Source organism: Nilaparvata lugens, chromosome 11, assembly GCF_014356525.2.
Source record: "Nilaparvata lugens isolate BPH chromosome 11, ASM1435652v1, whole genome shotgun sequence".
Lineage (NCBI taxonomy): Eukaryota > Metazoa > Arthropoda > Insecta > Hemiptera > Delphacidae > Nilaparvata > Nilaparvata lugens.
In genome coordinates this window covers 31,887,168-31,909,236 of record NC_052514.1, presented here as the reverse complement: position 1 = coordinate 31,909,236, position 22,069 = coordinate 31,887,168, and the positions used below count along the sequence as shown (strand labels likewise).

Below are 22,069 nucleotides of genomic sequence, written 5' to 3'. Positions count from 1 at the left end.
ATCAAAATTTATAGAACAAACAGTTTTAAAAATTTTGAAAAAGATATCAATTACAAAACACTTTAGAAAAATTTTAGCCTTTAACTTATTTCAATTTATAATATAACACAACGTTTTTATTCAATGAAAACATTATTATTCAAGTTAACTTTCATTAATACATCACATATATATGGCTACAGAATTCATTAATACTTTCAAATTTTGACGTTTTTTTATTATCACAAAATAATTTATAATTTAAAGACTGTATAATAAGTACAAACATTTCAAGATTATAATACAAAGATGATCAAGATGAATAATGGGTAAATAAGTTCCCTAAAAAATACAAACAAGAGAAAAAGAAAACTGGGTAAATAAATTCCCTAAAACAATACAAAGAAGAGAAAGATTAATTAGAGCCTATCCTACATGTCAGTACTGAACTTTCATGAGGAAGTATATTTAATAAAATATACTACTATGGAATTTTGTAAATTCCAAGTATGACTCTAATTTGTTATAATTGTGAGCTATCACTCCCACAAAAACAACTGGTGAAGGAAAAAAATGTTGACTATTGTGACTGGGTGGATAGTTCCTAGATGTCTGTAAGGCAATGTGATAGCAGACTCTAGTATCGGACCACAAAAACAAAAGTATGCAAAAGGTTTTACAAACATTTGATGTTGCAGTCTTAAGGTTTTTATATCGCAAACAAGTAGGTCAGATAATCGAGTCCAGCCGTATGTGGTTCACGCCCACACCTCTAAAAGAATCACACCTACTTGTCTACCAAAAATCCAAAGTATTGGACAGCAAAGAAAAAAATAAAATGCAAAATGGGTTAAAAGCCCAGAAGAAAACTATAACCTAATTACATATGGCTTATGGCACAATATGCAATGAAAGATGAGAACATGGGACATAATTTGCTCTGAAAAACCTAATTACCTAATATGATACCTAAAAAAAAAAATAGACATGATTAAAATATGTAATACATGATGAAAAAATATACCGCAAGCAAACAATTATTTACACAACAATGGATAGATTTTAGAAAAGTTAAGTTTTATCAACAATTTAAAGATTAGGAAAATAAGCTACTATTTTAACTTCCAAAATTATTTCAGAAGAATACAAATTTAAATGACTATGGACAAGATTGGTTAAGATATGCATCATAGAAGAAATTTACTGAATATTACACAAAGACAGGAAAGAATCGAAATTTGAAAAGATTAAGGGCCAAGAAAAATAGGCTACAGGAAAGAAAAAAGATACAATTATGGACTCTTACCATACGTAGTATTTACGGTCATTGCTATTCTGAATCCCGGCATGACACAGGATTCCTAATCATTGTGTGTTGGGGAATACCCTTTCATCATGTGATTTACTATCATCATCTTGTAAGTAAGCAACTTGAAACAACCTTTGAATACTAATACATCAATGGAAACTTTGTGCTTTGTTTTCTTCAAGAACATGATTTTATTCATGGGTTCATTTGTTTCAACAAAGCCGTTTTGCCTACAAAAGTTAGTCATGTTCACTTGAGAATGCATAGCATACACCTTTTCAATTCTCAGTTGAAAGTTGAACTCATCAACTTGACTCAAAGCAAAATTCATTTTGTTTACATTGTTCCTAACCTCTACAGAAACCTGTCTCATGTAATCATTCACTTTGTTTATAGTTTTCCTAACCTTCAATGTAGCAATATTACTTTCATGATAGTTGACTTTCAGTGAAGACAACTCCTTACCTACTTCTTTACTTAATTCTACTATCTCATTAGGGTTGACTTTTTCAACAACAGTAACTAGGCCTACATTGTCAGAAACTTGAATGAGTTGATCCTGTATCTTAACACTACTATTATCATGCTTCAATTGGTTTTTATCTTCATGACTATCTTTCAATGTTTCATGTGCATCTTTCAATAGAAGGTTTATACTAACCTGCTCTAGTCTAATGCTAGCAAATTCTTGCTTCATCTCATCAAACCTAGCATTTAACTTAGCATTTTGCTCATCAATCTTAGCATTTTGCTCATCAAACCTAGCATTTTGCTCATCAAACCTAGCATTTTGCTCATCAAACTTTTGTGTTAAGAATGCTATAAGATTCAGATCATTTTTAATGTTTGCCATTTTGTAATATGCACTGATTCATTAAAACTTGATCTCTCTTGAACCGACTTCCCACTCAGCAACAAACCATTCATAACCTATCAAGATATCTATCCTACCAATAATTTTTTTATAACCAGGGATATATTTTGTAGTTTGAGTCCCACACCAGGGCGTACCATTTGGGACATATTTATTTTGTAATTTGGTCCCACCACAGGGGTAACATTTGCCGTGCTACCAATTTTTCCTTAATCGGTTGGAATAGCATTTAACACCTATTAACCTAAGGATAGTTGTCGGCTCCAATGTGATAGATTCTTGATAAATTATGAGTGGATCTATCGCCTATGAATGAGAAATCCAGTTTTCAGAGCAAATGAACTTATAATCTTCAGATGAATTTATACAAATACATAAAGAACTATATCTTATAAGCCTAATTTTTTAGAGTAACTACGAACTAAGATACTTATCTAGTTTACAGTTGAAAAACAGTGGCTATTGGCTTGAATACACAACTAGCACTTTACGAACAAAATAGAACACTAAAATTTGTTTAAAACTCAATTTAAAACATTAATAAACGAAAATGATTCAGAGCAAAATTTTACAACAACACACGTAGCCAGCCATTTTTCTAGAGAAGGCAGAACAGGAAAAACCTAAGTTACAAGTCACAGAGCCAACGCCTCCAACATTACAGACACGTCACCAAAAATTTATAAATTACAAGTTTAGAATTCACATTCTACATCTGTTCTCAATAAAACTTTATTTTGAAACTGTTATTTTAAACTTTCATATATATTTTCTATTTAAATAAACTATTTATCTATTAATTATGCTAACCAAGCCTCGGTGACACCATGGAACAATGCAACAATCATTTACAATAAAAAATTCTCCGTCAAAAAAGTTTGTCTGTCTATTGATGACTCTGATATTTACTATAAAGTTCCATAGATCTCGAATTGAAGATTCGATTTCAATGTGAGAAAAAAAATGTAATATTACATAATGAAAAGCGGAAAACAATTAAAATTGAATGAAAATGTCGTCTGCTCACCCCTGAAACGCCGGACGCGGCTGATCCACCTGAGCCGATGGAGGAGAGTCGACTGGTGCGGCCGCTGATTGAAAGAAGTCCGATGTCGCTGCAAGCCGAGTCTTTTCTCTCTTTCTCGCTCTGCGCCTCCAGCTCGTACTTCGTCGACTGTTGAGTGCAATAACAACATTTATTGATCCATTCATTGACAATAATACAGAATTCACAATGAATCAAAAGGCGTTCGCCCAAAACTGTTTCTATTCCTAATTTAACATATTAAAAGAAGTCATTGTGATTAAATATGTTGTGGAATTTCAAGTAAATGATGCTTCAAACAACATTAATTCAAATCTTGCGTCCTTTGTGGGACGCTATATACTTTACACATTTTCAACAAGAACTTCATGGGAACATCACTTTAATTACCAGTAGAGCATAATTCAGTAGAAAAGTAAATTCTTATGGCTTTTTGCTGATGGGGAATGTCCCATCTGGCCTGAATACCGTATATACTTAAAAATTCAAGAGCAATATGTAAGATATTAAGTTCTTCATGATAATAGATGATATAAAGTAACAAAATTGACTAATTTTGAAGTGCTATCTTTAGTTTCCGGCTATCTTAGTCCACGCACTAGACGACTAGACCATTCACTGTCTTGCACATAATTATTCCAATTGTGCTTTACTCTCAGTCCTTATATACCGGATGTTTCAAAAATGATGATCAAATTTTAAACAGTTATATCTATTTTAAAAAATGGTGCACACAAACCAATTTTACATCAAATTACTCACATAAGTATCAAGTTTATGATAATGTGTTGTAAGTGTTCTATGTGTCGTTTGTCCTTTTGAGGCTCGGACGACATCTAGACGGTAGCCAAATTCATCCCAGACTGTTTGCAAGATGTCCTCTCAGACTGTAGCTACTGTATCAGAGTTATCCTGTTTTTAGCTCTCCAATATCAATTGCTAAGGGAGAAACATCGTTAAAAATCATGTTTATGTTCCTTCCTAGCACTTGATATTGAGGAACTAAAAACCTATGAACTAGAATTTGGCTGCCGTCTAGATGTCGTCTGAGCCTCAAAAGGAGAGACATAGAACATTTATAATATATCATCATAAACTCGATACTTCTGTGAGTAATTTGATGTAAAATTGGTTTGTGTGCACCATTTCTTAAAATAAATATAACTGTTTAAAATTGAGTCATTCTTTTTGAAACACCTGGTATATTCTCGACTTGACCCTTTCAGAATTCAGTCAAGATATTAAATAAATATTTTCGCAAAGGATAATGATGGAGGAGAGTTGAATAAAACTTTATTATGAAGTTGAGAAAAACGGAAAAGTGCTGTTTGCATTTTGGGACCAGAGTATACTATAGACCAATTTGCAACGTTTTATTCCTGAGGAGAAATTTCTGCAAGTGAGAAAAAGTTCTCTAGTTCAATTATTTACACAGAACTTTTCCTCCACCTACATTCATTATAGAGTTTTGTTCAATCTTCGTCCATCATTATCCTTTGCTTCAAAATAAGCTAAAATTTTACTAATCATCTCCAATAGCAGATACTTATTATAGACGTATATACTCTTACAAAGATGCTACAGTACCCATGATATTATGGTTCACTTCACTCGATAGGGAGATCTGAAATCTGTTCTAGAGAGGAAAATCGACTTCATTTAGTAAGGGTAGAAAAAATTAATTTCCGTTCACATACTTAACAATATTATTTTACTCCAAAACTGACTTCCTAAGGACATCTGAAAGAACTCTTTGCTTGAGATCATTGTAATGCCTAATAATTTCGTAAATTACCAGCATCAATCTTATTAAAAATGGGAATTGTATAATTAACAATTCTGAAAAAATTGTATTAGATCATCATTTTTATGATATAGGCTATACTGAAGCAATTCAGTGACTGCCTTCTTGTTATTGGGAGTCATTTTGTATAAAAATGGAGTCTTCAGGTAGTAATACAGTGAAAACTGACTATAATCTATGACAGAATTATATATTATTTTATTATATTGAATATTTAAGAAACTGTTTGGTCTAGATTGGAGAAATTGGTATTACACCAATTCTTATAATTTAGATAGCAACACAACTGTAGACTTTTTAGTATTCTTAGATTTTTGACTTCAAAACGTGGAAATAAACTCAACAATCAATTGAATGATTTTTGAGAGTTGATAAAGTGTTCAGATTGATTCAAATTCTTAATCAACATGCTTTTAGGAAATTCTCATTCCTAAATATCATCCATAATGCCTCATGACAAAGGCATGCTTCAATCACTTGGAATACACACCGGTACAAATTCCTTAAAAGTAAAAATTATTTCAGAATGAGTTAGAAAATGTGTGATGAGAGTATTTTATAAGTGCAATTTGGAACCATCATCTAATTGAGGTTTTAGGTAAGCTGATTGAGATAAATTTTGGAAGCAAAGAATCTGTACATGCGTTTGATAAATGGTCAATCCAATGATAAATAGGTAGTTTGAGATTGAAAATGATTCAAGAGTGAAGGAAATATACGAAATTTGATAAAATTATGCATTCATACTTCTTCAAGAATGAGAGGTCGATGGAAACGAAATTTCTGATAAGATACAAAGAGCATACCTATGTTGTTGCCTATGAAAAATTATAATTGATTTTAATGTCCATTAATATCGCATTTAACAGATTTAGTACAATAATTCAAAAATAGAAAATAGTAAATTTCAACTTGTAAATTTAGTAAGCTATAATATATTATTGAAAAAATTCCTTACCAATCATGAGAAATAGTAAAACTTATGGATAAATAGAATCTAAAATCTAATTCAAAGTGACAGAAAATAGGAATACATTGATCCTAGCTATTAATAAAATTTTAATGTTCAAATTACTCTTTCTCCCTCAGGTAAATTGAATGGGTAATGGGTAATGGGTGATTGGTATTATTTATTCAAGTATGAAACTATTTGAATTTTTTATTGTTAAGACATTGATAAATAAATAATATCAATCAAAGAATGATATGAGAATGAACCGTTTTAAATTGGTAGATAAGGCCTAATTAGAAAAAAATCTCGCGTTTATAATAAATATGAATAATTGAAAAATGATACGAGTAGGCCTATACAACATGGTATGGTCATGACGAAGAATTTGGGTTGAGGTATATTGAACGAACATTTATCATGCGGTATTTCTGAGTAAATGAAGGGATTAAAGATGTTAAAGAGAAATTTACAATGAATATCTTTGTCTATGTCAAAAACGTATATCTCTCACTGATATGCTATTTACTTGTGTGGAACTGTGTTGTGTAAACTAAGCTATGTGTGTGAGACTTTTCAATTATTTCAATTTTTTACCGTTTCATCTTCATAGAGCTGAAAAGGTAAAATTCAGCGCCTCAAAAGTAGATCTGAAATATGTCTTATTTATTCTGTGGTGTTTGTTTTGTGACATAGGTACCTTTGTATGAAAATATTGAACCAGAATCATATCAGGCCAGCTGATATACCTAGCCTGTTTTGCTTGTGAGCATAACTTGATTGTCAATCACGTGTATAGCATATAATGTACAAATAAATTGTAATTGTAATAGTTGTGAAGGATAGTAGGATTTGTCAGTGATATTCATGAGATACAATTTAAGGGGGTGGGTATTTTTCCGCAGAATCATTCTCATATACAGTAACTGGAAAGATGGAAATTTCAGAATGTCCCATTGAAACTGCAAAATGAGTTGAACCAGTGTATCATCAGGCCAACTGATTCGATCTGTCTTGTTAGTGACATAACTTTGTATGACAATTATTGTCAATGCTGCTTTTTATGCCGGTAGCCTTAATCCGCAAAACAACTTGTACCAAAGTATCATCAGGCCAACTGATTTAGTTTATGTTTCATTTGACATAACTCTATGAAAATATTGTCGTTTGTCAATTCTGTTCCTGTACAGTAAATGAATAACTCTGAATGACAATATTGTCATTTGCATATGTTGTTCCTGTACAGTCTATAACTTGTAATGAATTTAAAATGGAATAGTTGTGAAGGACATTAGCATTTGCAATAATTATGAGCGACAATGTTAATGGACATGAATATTCCGCAACTGAATCATTCCCGTATAACTGGAAAGATGGAGAATTCAGAGAGTCCAGAAATTAAATCCACAAAATGACTTGAACCAGTATCACCAGGCCAATTGATCCAGTCTGATCTTGTGAGATGACTTATTGATTGTCAATGCTGTTTTTGTATAGTTTATGATATGTAAAATAAATTGTAATTGAGAAAGTCGTGAAGGACAGTCGCATTCGTCAGTGATTTGATGAGAATGTCACTTTTGGATGCCATGCGATGCGATGCGATGCGATGCGAGACTAATTGATTGAGAGCTATGGAACACATACCGCGTGTTGTTGGGTCAACTTTCGTCGTCTTTGTCTTGTCTCACTTACTTCTGGCGGCCCGTGGAAGTCCAGCTCCTCCGTACTACTCCTCAGTTCCAGCGCCATCTCCTCAGTGAATCCTAGTCCTAGTTTAACGCCTCCTCCTCCTTCTCCTCCTATATTTTGGGAAAAATTCAATAAGAGATACGTTAGAAACGATGTTTGCTACAATATATTGAAATAATTAACTAGTAATATTATGATAATGTGTTAGTACTTATGATACTAAACTCAGTATGTATACTATATATATATAATAGTAATAAAATCACTTCACTTATATGGGCTGCTTTATTCAAATTGATAAAAACTTGAAGTACCCTTTTATTAAAAACTTTAAAATATTTATTTATTTATGCATTGATAATACAATAAATTTATGCACAGATTTACGCGCCGCGAACATGAGCAATTCACTTTTAATCAGCTGATGCCAAGCTTTTTATATCTGTATCTTACCGTTTCTGTAAAAATACAGATATAGTCAGCTGATTAAAAGAGAATTGCTCATGTTCGCGGCGCGTATATCTGTACGCACCTTTAGATACAACATCATTCTCAACTGTGACAGATTGGGAAAAGAACAAAAGGCTTAAAGCCCAAAATGTTCCTTTCCCAAATTTAGATAGAAATCGTTAAAATATTCTAAAGTTTTTGATAAAAGGGTACTTCAAGTTTTTATATTGTTTTTATTACTATAATGGTAATACTTATTATCTTTGAATAAGTATTTGTGGGAGATTATAGATATGTTAAAAAGGTTATGTACCACAGTGAATTGAACGAATAAACTAGTAATAGTAAGTTATATTAGCTACTGTGTTAGAACTTATAATTCTAAACTCAGTCTGTATAGTATAATAAAGATGTGTTAGGAAATATGAATTCATATTAGAAAGTTAGGTATTGAAAAAAATTGAAGTCTCGTTGCGGTTTAAGTGGCTGACTCTCTGATATAATATATAGTATATAACTGAGTCATTACAGTATAATATTTTAGTAATTAATCCACACAATTCCACAGTAGAGAAGATACAGGCATTTAGTCTTCTTCAAAGTTTTCTCTCCAACTAGAAACTTTTCCATTTAGAGAAGGTGTCTAGTTAAGAGAAGACTTCCATACTGGAAACTATTTTTTTACAATGAGGCTACTATATGCTAGTATATTCATTTTATTACTTTCATAATGATCATTCTCCCCAGTTGGAAATAGATTAGAAATAGATGAGTTTCAAAGTACGGTACACTGATATTGAATTATTTTTAACCTACGTGTCAGTTTATTATTGTACTTGATTTTTTATGCATTTTGATATTGCACTCTTAGCATTACTACAACTGAGAATATGCTTTTTATACTAAATCAATTTTTAATAATAAATTGTTCTAATTAGCTATTTTATTCATTAATTACAGTATAATTCAAGAATAGGCATTATTAATAACTTTTAACAGAGGCTTCTCATTCATCTACATCCCCTAAAACCTCATCAATGTATCATGAATAGTTTTTTGTTTAATGTAGATATCATGAAAGGTTTTGTTGAAATTCCGTTATTATTTCTTTTTGAAAATATTAATTATACCTAAGTATTTGTTACGAATATTACATGGTTTTTTAAATAAGTAATAAATTATCAACTTATTTAGTTCAGCATTAAAAAGCTTAATTGGCATCAAAAAGGAAAAAGCAGGAGATAGGATTGGGAAATTAAAATGAAAAATAAAGTTTCTGAGCTCTAGTGGTAGTCTGATAATTCCTTTTCTTGGGAGCTCATAAAACTATAACAAAAAAATTATCCTTGGATATATAATAGCATTCCTGTTTGAATGTTTCAGTTTCTGCTAATCCAATTAAATGAATTCTTCTTTGAAAAAGGCATGAAAAATTAAATAAAACGTACAAAAACCCCAGTTAAACAAAAATACAAAAGGTCATATTTTTCCCTATATATTAGAATACAGCCCTATACATTAGTAGCTTCTGAGGACTGTAATAATGATATTATGATGAATTCTCTAAGAATAATTTTTACAGTCAAAAGTGATGGCAATTTCCGATATTAATAAGAGTAGAATGAAATATCAATAAAAGATTGTTTCGAAAGTGATATATTCGTTCACATACGAGAATATTTGATCTCCAAATATAATACAATAGTGATCAAGCTTAAATGCATTCATGCAAGTTCACAAGAACATAGGTATTCTTCAATGGATAAGAATTCACAAGATAGTTGTGAATGTTGAGGAATACATCAGGACAAACAACACTTTTACCAAGAGAAATAAGGCAAGAAATTTGTAAAATTTCATGTTACAAAGCTGTAGAGATATTCTAGCACAAACGTACCCAAAAGACAAAACATGCAAGATAACCACTGAGTATGTGTGAGTGTTGGAGTAACAATAGTGCCAAACATTGTGAGATGATAATGAATACATTTCCATACATGGTTTGTAAGAGAATTATAAATTGATACGATTGTTATATTCAAGAAAATTGTTTTTGTGTTCGAAATCGAGATGACATTTTTGAACGGTTTAAGTGTTTCCAGGAGAGATCTGAGTCTAAAACGTACCGTTTGAGCTCAGAAACAATAATATTATTTTGGTTAGGGAATATAGAGGAATGCAGGATTGAGCGAGTACAATAAATAAAGGCTTACATTAAAATAGGATAATCACAAAATGGTAGAAAAGAGGTAGAGGAAGGAAAGAAGAAATAAGAAGTAAATGAAGGGTAACCGAATAATGAGAATGGATACGGGGAAAATGTTGAAAAAGAATGAATGATTAAATAGTAACCAATATCATATGATAATAATTTACAGGCAAGACTTAGAAGTAATTGAAAAGCAATAAACAAATACAAGGTGATTGGTCACTTCCATACAGAAGTACCGGTAATCAATTACAGGCGGGTTCAAGTACTGATCGATAAAAGTTGCAAAAAAGTTGGAAAGTCCCAAGTCATTCATAACCTGGTTTGAATGGATATTTATTAATTTATGTGAACAACTTGGTTGTCTGATATTCCAGTGACTAAGTAATTGACGCTCATTTCTTGGTTCAAAATTATACAATTTGATTATTCATGATTATTCAACTCCAAGAGTTGAAAAACTACGAGCCTTTGTCTTTTTTCTTTAGGGCTACTTTTAATATAAATAAAATATAATATAAATATATAATTTAAAAGGGTACTCAGATTTATATTTTTATTTATTTGCGAATCTTTGTACACCCTAAACTTTCCGATGTTACTCTGCTCACATAAAATAGATCATTTCATTTAAAAACTCTAATTTGATTTCAAGGTTTCAAACCAAAACAAAATTTTCAAATCAAACTCTAGAGTTTCAAATCAACTCTAATTTGATTTGAAGGTTTCAAACCAATCGCAGTGCAAAATAGCAGAGTCGGACTATGAAAATCCATTGACCCAAATTTCAAATCAAAAAGGTCACTTTGAAAGCCTACTCAAACACTCTATATAATGACTATGCATGTGGTCAGTGTATCACTCTATTGGAAACACACGAGCAGGCTTGTGGGCAATATCCTAGTTAACCAAGTTTGGAAATTACATCAAAGGCCCACCCCAACAACACAATAGATTGGCTTTCCAATTTTCTGATACGTTCGATAGACAGGGACACAATCAGAGAGAAAGACAATACGAGAGAGCTTGGTTGTATGGAATATCGGGGGTATCTAGCCCTGAAAAGTAAGAGAGAGCGGGTGAAAGAGAGAATGAGGGTGAGGGAGAAAGAGAGCGGATGAGAGAGAGAGAGAGAGAGAGAGAGAGAGAGAGAGAGAGAAGCAAGAGTAGAGCAAATAGAGCCGATGAAGAGAGTTTAGAGTTCAAAGTCTCTGGCAAATTATTCACCCCATTTATAGAGCTTCTATGCAAATGTGAGGTATCATCTAACGTACATTATTAATACTGCCCTTTGAAGCTTAGGCACTGATTGAAAGTCCCAACAGTGGAAATTATTCAGCTAATTTGAAAGACAGGAACAGTTGGAAAAATGCTTTGGAGAAATGCATTGGAATTCACTCATTAATTTTATGGTCTAGTGGTTAGCGGTTCATTCTTGCTATTGTATCTGTAATAGGTTTGTTGTACATATAAATAATCAATTACAATAAAACTATTTTACATTTGAATACAGTATTCTCATTTCAAAAACCCTTAAATGATTATGTATCTGAATGTTTTGACATTCATGCATTTGTCTAGAGAGATTCATATAATTTTCTATAATAAAAAATTCAATGACATTTTTAAAACTTAGGTAAAATTGTTTTTTATGTTTTCAGTGACACTTGTATGATTCCAACAGTAGAGGAGATAGTAAATAAATTATTATCTATGTTTTTTGCTTGTTTTGACGCTAAACAATCAAGAAAGTGATTCAGAGTGATAAAGTATCGAATTATATTCAAATCTACTGAGAACTATATCGATTAATGTAATTGAGAATCTCCTTGAACAATTCAAAAGGACAGCGAACTTGATTTCATTTGTTTTTTAGTAATATGAAATTGACGTTTTGATGTTGGTAGTATAAATTTTATTGAACAAGAGAGCAATTTGTGGGGATACTTTGCATAAGATATTGATAACAGATGTTGTAAAAATTTCTAATTTTTGTTTTTATAAATCTATTTGTTGACTTACTTTTGTGATAAACATGTGAAAGCTATAGTGAGGTGATAGCACTGTTATAGATGATGATGCATATTGATTTTCAAATATTTTTAGATTTTTTGCACAATATCACAAAATTTGGAATCCCACAAACACAGGATTTAGAGTCTTATTTCAAGATTTTTTCATTTATTTTTATCAATTCATATATAGAAGTGTAAACAACAAACATGAATTTGAGAGTAGTGGAAAAACAAAGAGGACAAGTACTTGAAGCAAGGAGACAATATATAAGATTGTGACAACAAGGAAACAATAAATACGATTGTGACAATGTGCAAAAAATCTATAAAATTGAAAACAGGTGCAATCACATGTAAAACGTGAAGAAGCTGGTAGCATACTTGAGGGGCAGAAATAATAGAGATTAGAAAAAAATTATAGGTGTAATGAATTATATTAAATTAGTTACCTTTTCCACCTTTACTATTAATTTATAATGTTCTTGTACTTTTCCTGATTAACGAAGACAAACGAACTTCAGGGCATTCAGATTGTCATGTAAAGTGAGACATCAGTAGCATATATCTCCACGGGATTCTAGAGAAGATACTATTATCATTTAGATTTAGATAATATATTATTCAATCATCTAAGATATTTTCATTATCAGTAACATCAAATGATCATCAAAATATCTGGAAAATATTATTTTCTCCTTGGAAAAAATCAATCTCCTCTTCAGTTTCTCTTTACGGTAGAGGTAGTAGTCCAGTCAAATGACAGGTTTGCAAGAAGAGCCCCGAAATATATTTTCTTGACGGCTTTATAGATAGGGTAATGGGTTAAACGTTTTTAAGGACGCTGAATTTGAATGCAAAATTTTATGAAAATCCAGGGGGCAGCTTCACTTATAAAAATGGAATGAAATAAAATGTAATACATTTTTGGTTTCCAGAATAGCTAGGTGGTGCTAGTTCACTTTTTAACGGCCCACTCTTTAATATGTAGACTATAGAGATGTAAGCGGAGAATGATTTTTTTGGAAATACCATTGATTACACTCAAGTACACTACATGTTCTTGTGCTGACTGTACATGTGACTCAACACCCCTACTTTAAAACGTTACTGAAACTAGGTTGCACCAACAGAGATCAAAGATAACCCCCTGATTTCAAATAAATGTCTGCTCTGCTGGACAGAAGAAGAAAACCTTGATTCATTTGGCAGTGTTCACACATATTTCTGTTCTACTTGGCAGTAAAAGAAGAACATTGATTCTTATGGGACTGTTCACACGTTTTGACACTGTGCTAGCACTCCCATAAACTGTTAACCCTCCCAATGGATCTTTGTTCTGTTGGGCACAATAGGAATATCATATCATATTAATATGGGAGTGGAATGCCTTAAAGAGAGGTCACACTACCCCATTAGAAACAATAATGGTATTAGTATTTTCTGCCCAGGCAGAGCAGACATTCATTGGAAGTATTTACAGTTAGTATGAGTGTTCATACATTATTTTGTGAGAAGGTGTGCCATATTGTCTAATATCAATGGTATCATTTTTCTGCCTAACAGAGCTGGAATTAATTGTGAAGGAAGATGTGAAGAGTATTCACAATGAGAATCAAGTATTCCACTCTCCTTGACATGAAAGTACCCACAGGCAATATGAAAGATGTGAAGACTCCCTCCCATAAGACCCAATGAATCCTTCCAATGTTCCTCCCAATGAAGTAGAGAAGTCTCCCAATGAGTCTTATACTTTCTCTAATCATCAGAGCAGAAATTCTTAGAGAGTAGGGATTTAAAAGTAGGGTCTGTAATAGTATGTTTCAAGGTTAATTTTCACTATTTATGGAAAAAATTTAATTTCTAAACTGTGAATACATAATTCATAATTAACTTAAGAATGATATTGTATGTATCAATGTATGAATAAATAAATACTTCCAATGAATTTATGTTCTCCTGGCCAGAAAAGGAATATCATTGGTTCTTATGAGAGTGTTGAAAATTTCACACATATTGCGTGAACCAATGGTATCATTTAAATTATCAGGGTTGAAGCAGAATGTATATTTGATCGGAGTTGGTGCAACCCTGCATGATTGTGATGATTGATGATGATCATTGCCTGCAAACAGTTCCCGCTCGGGACTGGAGTCGTCGTGGTGGGAGGAGCTTGACGCCCTTGAGATGTCAATGCGGGGCGGAGCAACGCCAGCCCCCGCCTTCGACCCCGGAGCAGCCAGTCGGTCACGGTCACCCATCCGACCCGGGGGCGACTCGCCGTCGCTTAGGTCCTCAATGGACGCCACGGGAGCCAGCACAGGAACGGAGGCGGTCTCCATTCATCCGCCCTTACAGACACAGACAGACACCACACAGACACGTCAGGTCAGGTCAGGTTAGGTCGGCTCGTTATCACAACTGTGTTTGGCTGTCCAATCGCAAACAACAGGCAACACATATTTACAGCTAGCAGGTCATATAAGAGTCAACAAGCCAAGTATCAAGCTACCACTTCAATACACATATTCTCCCTTCAAAATAAAAATGTTTTAATATTTTTTATACTCTTCATTTTAGATTTGGGCCCTTCAACTGCATAGTAAGCTAAGAGTATCAAGGCACTACTGTAATATATTAATTCCCTTCCAGCAGAGATAAGGTCTAGTTTTTGTTTAAACTAGATCTAGAAGATATAGTTTTCGTTTCTCTATGCTTCCAGTTAGGGGTGCCCAGGGGGGGGGGGGAAGTGAGGAGGTCGAGGACGCGGACTGCGCCTTTTTCTTATGGGTTGGGGGGGGCGTTGGTTTACTCCATTCCACATTTCCTACATTCCTCTTTAAAATGGAATTGAAATTTAGAATTGGAATGAAAATTACAGGAAAAATGAGTTTTATCTCGTGAATAGAAATTGGAAGCCCTTCTCTTCATTTGAATAGATCTACTTTTCATTTGAAGAACGTACTACAAGTTAGATGAGAATATTGAAAATGCAATTTTTGTCAAATAATAAGTTGAATCCTAAAATCGCAGTTTCTAATCCGACGACTATATGAGGTATGAGTTACATTTCTGAAGACTAAATACAAAAAATATTTTGTATGAAAGATAATTAAAATGATCTACGTATAGATATAGGATTCTTATAATTTCCTGATAACAATATAGATAGAGAGGTAAGTAATTAATGATCTCACAGTTTAAATGTGCTCCCAACCACACCTGATAGAGACTTTAAAGATAATAACATCTAGTGAAGAAAATGAAAAACATTTTTTCACAAATAAATCGAATTTGAGTTTTCTAAACGTTTTAGATATCTAAAGAGAGAGACAATGGTTATGGATGCTACAGAAACTGGCTGGCTAATTATGTTTCAAGAGGGTTGCACTGATAAGTGCAAATTCAATTTGAAAATTTTAAAAAATCCTAGGTAAGTTGAGAATCATGCTACTCCCGTTGGAAGGGTGACCACTCATGCCATATACCAACTCCTCTTAATATGATTAATAAGTTAAAAAATCGCTTCCCGGCGGTTTGGAACCCACCTAAAACTTTAGGTCCACTCATTTCTCATTATTATCCGCCTCATATTACCCACGCACAAGCCTAGAGCTCGAGTGGGCATAACCCTCACCAAAAAATATAAATAACAAAAAACAACTACCATTTCAGAAACAAGGCTATCACACCAGAGATATCATTATTCAGTTATTTATATCATTCTGTGGAAGAAATGGTTTACAGATGAAGAATGAATACTGAAGCATGTTTTATATAGAAGACATGGGGAACAGAGGTTTTGAAACTTTTAAACCGAGCAAACGACACAGAATGAGTAGCATGAAGAAAGTAAAATAAGAGGAGGCAATAAAAGAAGACAAAAAGTAGAAGAAGAAAAGTGTGGAATGGGGAAAAGACAGGAATGATTGAACGAGCTACAAAGAACTCCAGAGGGTTTTACTGCCTATTTTCTTCCCTGAGCTATTCGCTAAGTAAACATACATCTTGTCGATCCCAGAAGGCTCTCACGGAAGCTGACAGAAGAGGCTTAAAACTAAGGAAATGTTGAATCTACAGATAAAGAAAGAGATAACATTTTCACATTCAACAGAGATATTTTTGCTTTCATATCGAGAATTCAATCTATATACCTGGTGAAGATGATTTTGAAAATGTTTTTTTCTTGTGGAAATTGAAAGATTGAGTTTCAACTTTTTTTAAACACAAAATTGTTCCAGCAATCTGTTTTTATAACTTAAATAAGTGTAACGCTAGTTCGCCTCCATGGTGCACATTGGTTAACTGGACTAGCAAATGATGGCGGTCAGACAAACTTATATTCTCCTGACCAAAAACTTCACACCATCTCAAATAAATTGGAAATATACAGTGTATGTGTAGGCATTTGAGACTCATGAGCTTTATGTGTTGTAAATCTGCCATACGTTAAATAAATAAATTTATAGCTATTGGCAATAATATAAAATATTGCAATCCTACATCGATTTATTTAGGGGAATGAAAATACGTAGAATAAAATAAAAAATGATTCATATAAATAAAACAATTTCATAACTGGAAGCTTGTGAAAGCTTGACACTTGGAAAATGAACATGTTCTGCTCATTGATATTATATATATTCGTATGACATGAGGGAAACCACGCAGTTTTCTTTTATTCAATTTTAAAAGGAAATTGCTTGAGAAGTACTGCACTGTAAGTTATATTTAAAACCCGTTATAATAAGTTATATTGAGTTATAATATAAGTTATAAAGTTAACCGTTATATCAAGTTATAATATTTAAAAGCCAACATGTAACAGAACTTGCTCAATATTAAACATCCGTTGCTGTTAGCTATGGAATAAGTTATTGAGGATAAAAATAATTTTATAGGGGGAAAAGGAAAATAGGACAGAATATTGAAGATGATTCAGATTAATTGGAGTACAATTTTAATTGGAAACTTGATACTTGGACGTGTTAACTGTTCTACTCATGATTATTGCTTGAGAGTGTACTGAATTCTGTATTGCATACTTTTAAAAATCAACATCTAATCAAACTTGCTTACTGTTTTGGAACAAGCCAACCAACGTTTTCTGTAAGGTATTGAGGTTTGTACAAAATTATTCACAATTATTGTTCTACCTATATGGATACTGGAGATATTTGAAGAAATAGAATAGGAATATCACAAGTATTAGAATCCACAATAATTTGTTACATCAGTCTGATAATGAGAGATATTTGACATAGAAAGCAATAGGTTGATCTATATTATAAGATGAGAGCAGCTAACTAACATACAAGGGGTACATTGAATAACAAAACATTATTAGTAAAATCAAGGCGAATTGCAAGGTTCAGCTATAAAAATCAATTTAAAACAAACATGCTGAATTATTCAGAAAATATTATACAAAATTAGATTGAAGGGAATTGTGGGCAAACATTTGCCGCCTATATTAATTTTTCAAATATCATCTTGGAGTACTGAGATTTAATGTCCTAAAACTATAAAAAATGTTAATACCGAACCGAATTAAACAACTCTGATATTTTTTGAACGACAACAAACTTTACAATGACGTTGATAAAGATACTTCTTACAAATAAAAAATTACTAGGCTACCTACGTGAATTTTTGTAATAAAAATAAGCTAAATTCACATTCCAGTATGATATTGGACTAATTCAATGAAATTGTAAAATTTATATAGCCTACTACTATCCTATTACTATTTGTTCAAAACAAGTAAGTATTCTGCAAACTTTTAGAATTTGAAAAAGAGACCCAGCTAGTCCTATTAAAATTTCAATTAGAAACTATTGTAGGATTTGATAGGTGATGATCATTATAGTAAATTGTAAGAAAAAGCTGTGGTTAAAGTGAAGTAAAGTACGGTAAGTGGAAGCTCTTTTCTGTTTAAAGCTACTTTGTAATATAAATAGAAATACAAATGACTTGAAAATGGCATGAATGTCCGAAAGATGTTGTGATAAAATAATTCAAAAAAGGGTACTGAGATTTGTATTTCTATTTATAAGTAAAAGCTATGTAGTGGTATTGACAATCTTATTCTTTCAAAGTAAAAGCTAAATATTGATAAGATGGAAGTAATATGGTGCAAAACAATTCATTTACATTAAGAGAACACAAATTCCCATGATTATTACCTTTTCAAGTTATTAGTTCATTAGTATCTAGGCCCTTATGACTGAATCAAAAACATTTTTCTTTTTGTTTTTTTCAAGTACCATACCGTAGCCTACTTGAGAGTAGAATTTATTCGCAAGTTCATACAAAGTTAAATTTAATTGTGTAAATTTTCTTTCATCAGTTTGAAAATATATTTTTTATCTCATCCACTGTATTTTATTATTGATATATTTATTCCAAAATTACCAGAAAAACTAAACTGACGAAGAGTTTTTTAAATGTTGTTTCAAAATTCCATATAATCAATTTGTATTTTTGAACAGTATTGTCATGTCACCTTGCATACTTTACATACTTTAAGTACTAATACTTTGATAATGGGAGAGATCAATTCCGCAATCTTCAGGTTATAAGAAAAATGACGTTTAAAATGAATAAGATCGTTTCTAAAAACATGTTTCAGATTTTAATGTAAGATCTCACTCTCTTAAAAAGTCATGTGAATGTCAATGACCGCTAACCACTAGACCAAAGTATGTTTCTATATTTTCTTAGATTTTCTATATTTTCCACGACTTTTCAAGTACTATGTGCTAATTATAAAATTTCATTAAAAATACTAACAAATGGGCTATGTATGTACGCAAACGTGCGATATAAATTCCTTCAATAAATTTCTATTTTGTACGATCTGAATTTTAGATAATCAACTAACATGATGATATCATGCAGGATCCTAATACAAGCCAAATAATCGTCGGTGATTATCGTGAAATTATGAACCAAGAAAAATTGAAAAGTGGAATTCAATAGAAGAAGAGGTAGAAAAATAAAAAGAATAATATGAGAAATAAAAAAAATCAAGGATAGATAAAGAAAGATAGTTTTATGGTGAATGATAAAGGGGAAACAGACAGAGAAGGAATGGAGAAAGATTTAGAAGGATAAGCAAGTGTATTAAATGCATGTTTGGTAAATAGGTTTTGCAAAAGCTTGAGATTATATTCTGTATATTATGAGAACAGACTACTAAGTTTATATTATTGAATATTTACTCTGCAAATTCTGCATAATTCAAACTACATTTTCATGTTCATTTGATTAGATATTATGAAGTAGGAGATTTGATTTACTCACATCTACACTCTATAATATGCAAATGATCTGTCTATTGAATTATTCTATTTTAAGGACATAATATTACTGTAATTTGTATAATAACATCATAGTACCGTTTTTGAGAAGTTTGTAATGTAAAAGAAAAAAATTAAAAAAGGGTTACTATGATGTTATTTCACAATTAAGAAATTGAGTAGCCCTGTATATATATACATAATATTAAGATAATATATGAGATAATACTATTGATTTATAGTACAAAAATAAATTAGGATAGATTACTGGCTGAGAATATATTGCAATCAGGATTGTATCAAGTCACGTCTGATCTAATCCTCAAAACGCATTCACTAATAAAAACGACTAATTTAATTTAGGCTACATTCATGTGTTCATCTATAGAAGTTCACTGACACTTGCATTCAATCATAGATACTGTCTACTTTACAAATTCAACATGTCAATTCGATAATGCTCTAATACTAGGATAATGATAGAAAAATGAGGTGATATCTTACTGGATTTATCTGTTAGTTGATGAAATTTTTGTAGTTTTCATAGATATCCATTAGTTGAGGTAGTTCCTTGTGCTGGTTGACTTCCTCCTGAAATGAAAAAAGAAACTATGAATAAATTATTTCAACCACTGTACTGGTTAGATCGCTTATATGATGATACATAATAAAAAATAGTTCAAAAAATGATATTATTAGTCTGAGATATGGAATTACAAATTCAACAAAATTTCAATTTGCAATGGTTACAGAGAAATTCAATAGCTCATACTGTCATTGAAAATATAAATTAATAGAACACAGGCCTACTTGAATTTATTATTTTCAACTGTTTTTTTTTCAAAAATAAATTCAATTTTTTTAGATTTATCTAATCTAATTCATTTGAATTATAGGTTCATAGTTGCACCTACAACAGTAGGTAGTAGTAGGTGTATTGCAGTGTACATTTGAAATGAGATTTCCACCAAACTCACAATATTCCAATTACTTCCTATCAAACCGAAAAACTCTCTGAAAAAGTCTTGACTTCTGAACTTTTCATTCTCAACCTTGCATGAAGACTTCCATGATATACATTATCTGTTATTTGACAGAAGAGAAAGGAATCCCTCATGTAAAGTTTGAATCAATCAACTAGTAGTAAGACGGTATCTAATGTAAAAATGTTAAAATCCTTTCAACTGTATCATTATTTTTCACTGCGTTAAAATAATTATCTGAAAGCCAACCTTGCCAAAATTGCATTAGCACCCGAATTCCATTGGAACGTTTTCTAGGTTAACGACCACAACTATAAGCAGTTGCAGTCTATTCTGCAACCCCTAATAGTAGTATAACTCCCCATTCATGAGGGCGTTTGCGCATTACATAAACACCGCGCCCGTTATATAAGCAGCACAAGATGTTGTTTTACATAACATTTTCTCCTTTGAAATCTATTTCTATTGCTCTTCTTTTTCTTCTTCTTCCTCCTTGGAGGAAAATTTCCTTCCTCTTGTACTGATTTATTCGTGGGTTGAGTGGAAGGGGGGGCTCTTATTGCCTCAATTTCGCCCACATCACTTTTGAAATTGTAAAGTGTAAATAAAAGGCATTTATCTATCTATCTAACCTTCTTCACTTTCTTCTTCTTCTTCGGCTTTTTCTTTATCTTAGCTTTATTTGTTTCCTATCCCTCCTCCTCTTCCTCTTCCTCTTTATCATCTTATTTTCCTTTGTTTTTTTCATTTTCTTTACATCCAAATCTTCCTTATTCGGTTTTCTCCGTTGCCGTTCTCTATCGTCCTCGTTATCTTGTTTTTTCTCCTCTTTCTCTTCTACTTTTGCTTCTCTTTCTTTCTTTTCTCCCTCTTCTCCTAGTTCTCTTCTTCTTTTTATATCTTATCAAACTTTATTATTTTTCTGTTTTTTTTCTCTTAAATATTCATATTAATTAAACCTTTTACAATATTTCCATTCATAAATAGATCCTTAGTTTAATTAATTACGTTTTGGTAGAGAGTTAGTGGGAAGGATATTTTTAATATTCTTTCCAAAGAATGGACATTGATATGTCCAAAGCTCCGCCAATTTATGTAGATGCATAACAATATAATTATCTATAGTTGTTATATTACAAATAGCTTTTTCATATACAGTTCAATAATTATTTTCTTAGTCTATATTATGTAAATTCATCCATAATTTTGCTGTATTGTAAGCTATTGTATATAAGTGTATGAGCCAGTATATATTGTAATCTACATAAATAAAGTACTCAATCAATCTTTCCCCATTGTATATGAGTGTATAAGCCAGTATATATTGTAATCTACATAAATAAAGTACTCACTCAATCAATCAATCAATCAATCAATCAATCAATCATCCCCTCCAACTCTTTTAATTTTCTATCTCTCCTTCTTATTCTAAAACTCTCTCTTATTCTCCACTTCCCCTTTT

The 22,069-nt window shown here is 31.8% G+C and overlaps 1 protein-coding gene across 6 annotated transcripts in view; it reads right to left on the bottom strand.

The window, feature by feature from the left end:
- LOC111058948 (serine/arginine repetitive matrix protein 1) overlaps positions 1–22,069 on the bottom strand; it is a 112,264-nt gene that overhangs the window by 54,141 nt on the left and 36,054 nt on the right. For 3 of the 6 annotated variants that reach the window (XM_039438227.1, XM_039438232.1, XM_039438226.1), the window contains exons 2-5: positions 20,129–20,215; positions 14,449–14,674; positions 7,608–7,762; positions 3,190–3,336 (exon numbers count right to left, since the gene is read on the bottom strand). In XM_039438227.1, the coding sequence (XP_039294161.1) occupies positions 3,190–3,336; positions 7,608–7,762; positions 14,449–14,665 (519 nt within the window). In that variant the 5' untranslated portion in view covers positions 14,666–14,674; positions 20,129–20,215. The remainder of the gene's footprint in view (positions 1–3,189; positions 3,337–7,607; positions 7,763–14,448; positions 14,675–20,128; positions 20,216–22,069) is intronic. The other 3 variants (XM_039438228.1, XM_039438230.1, XM_039438231.1) reach the window with 3 other exon arrangements.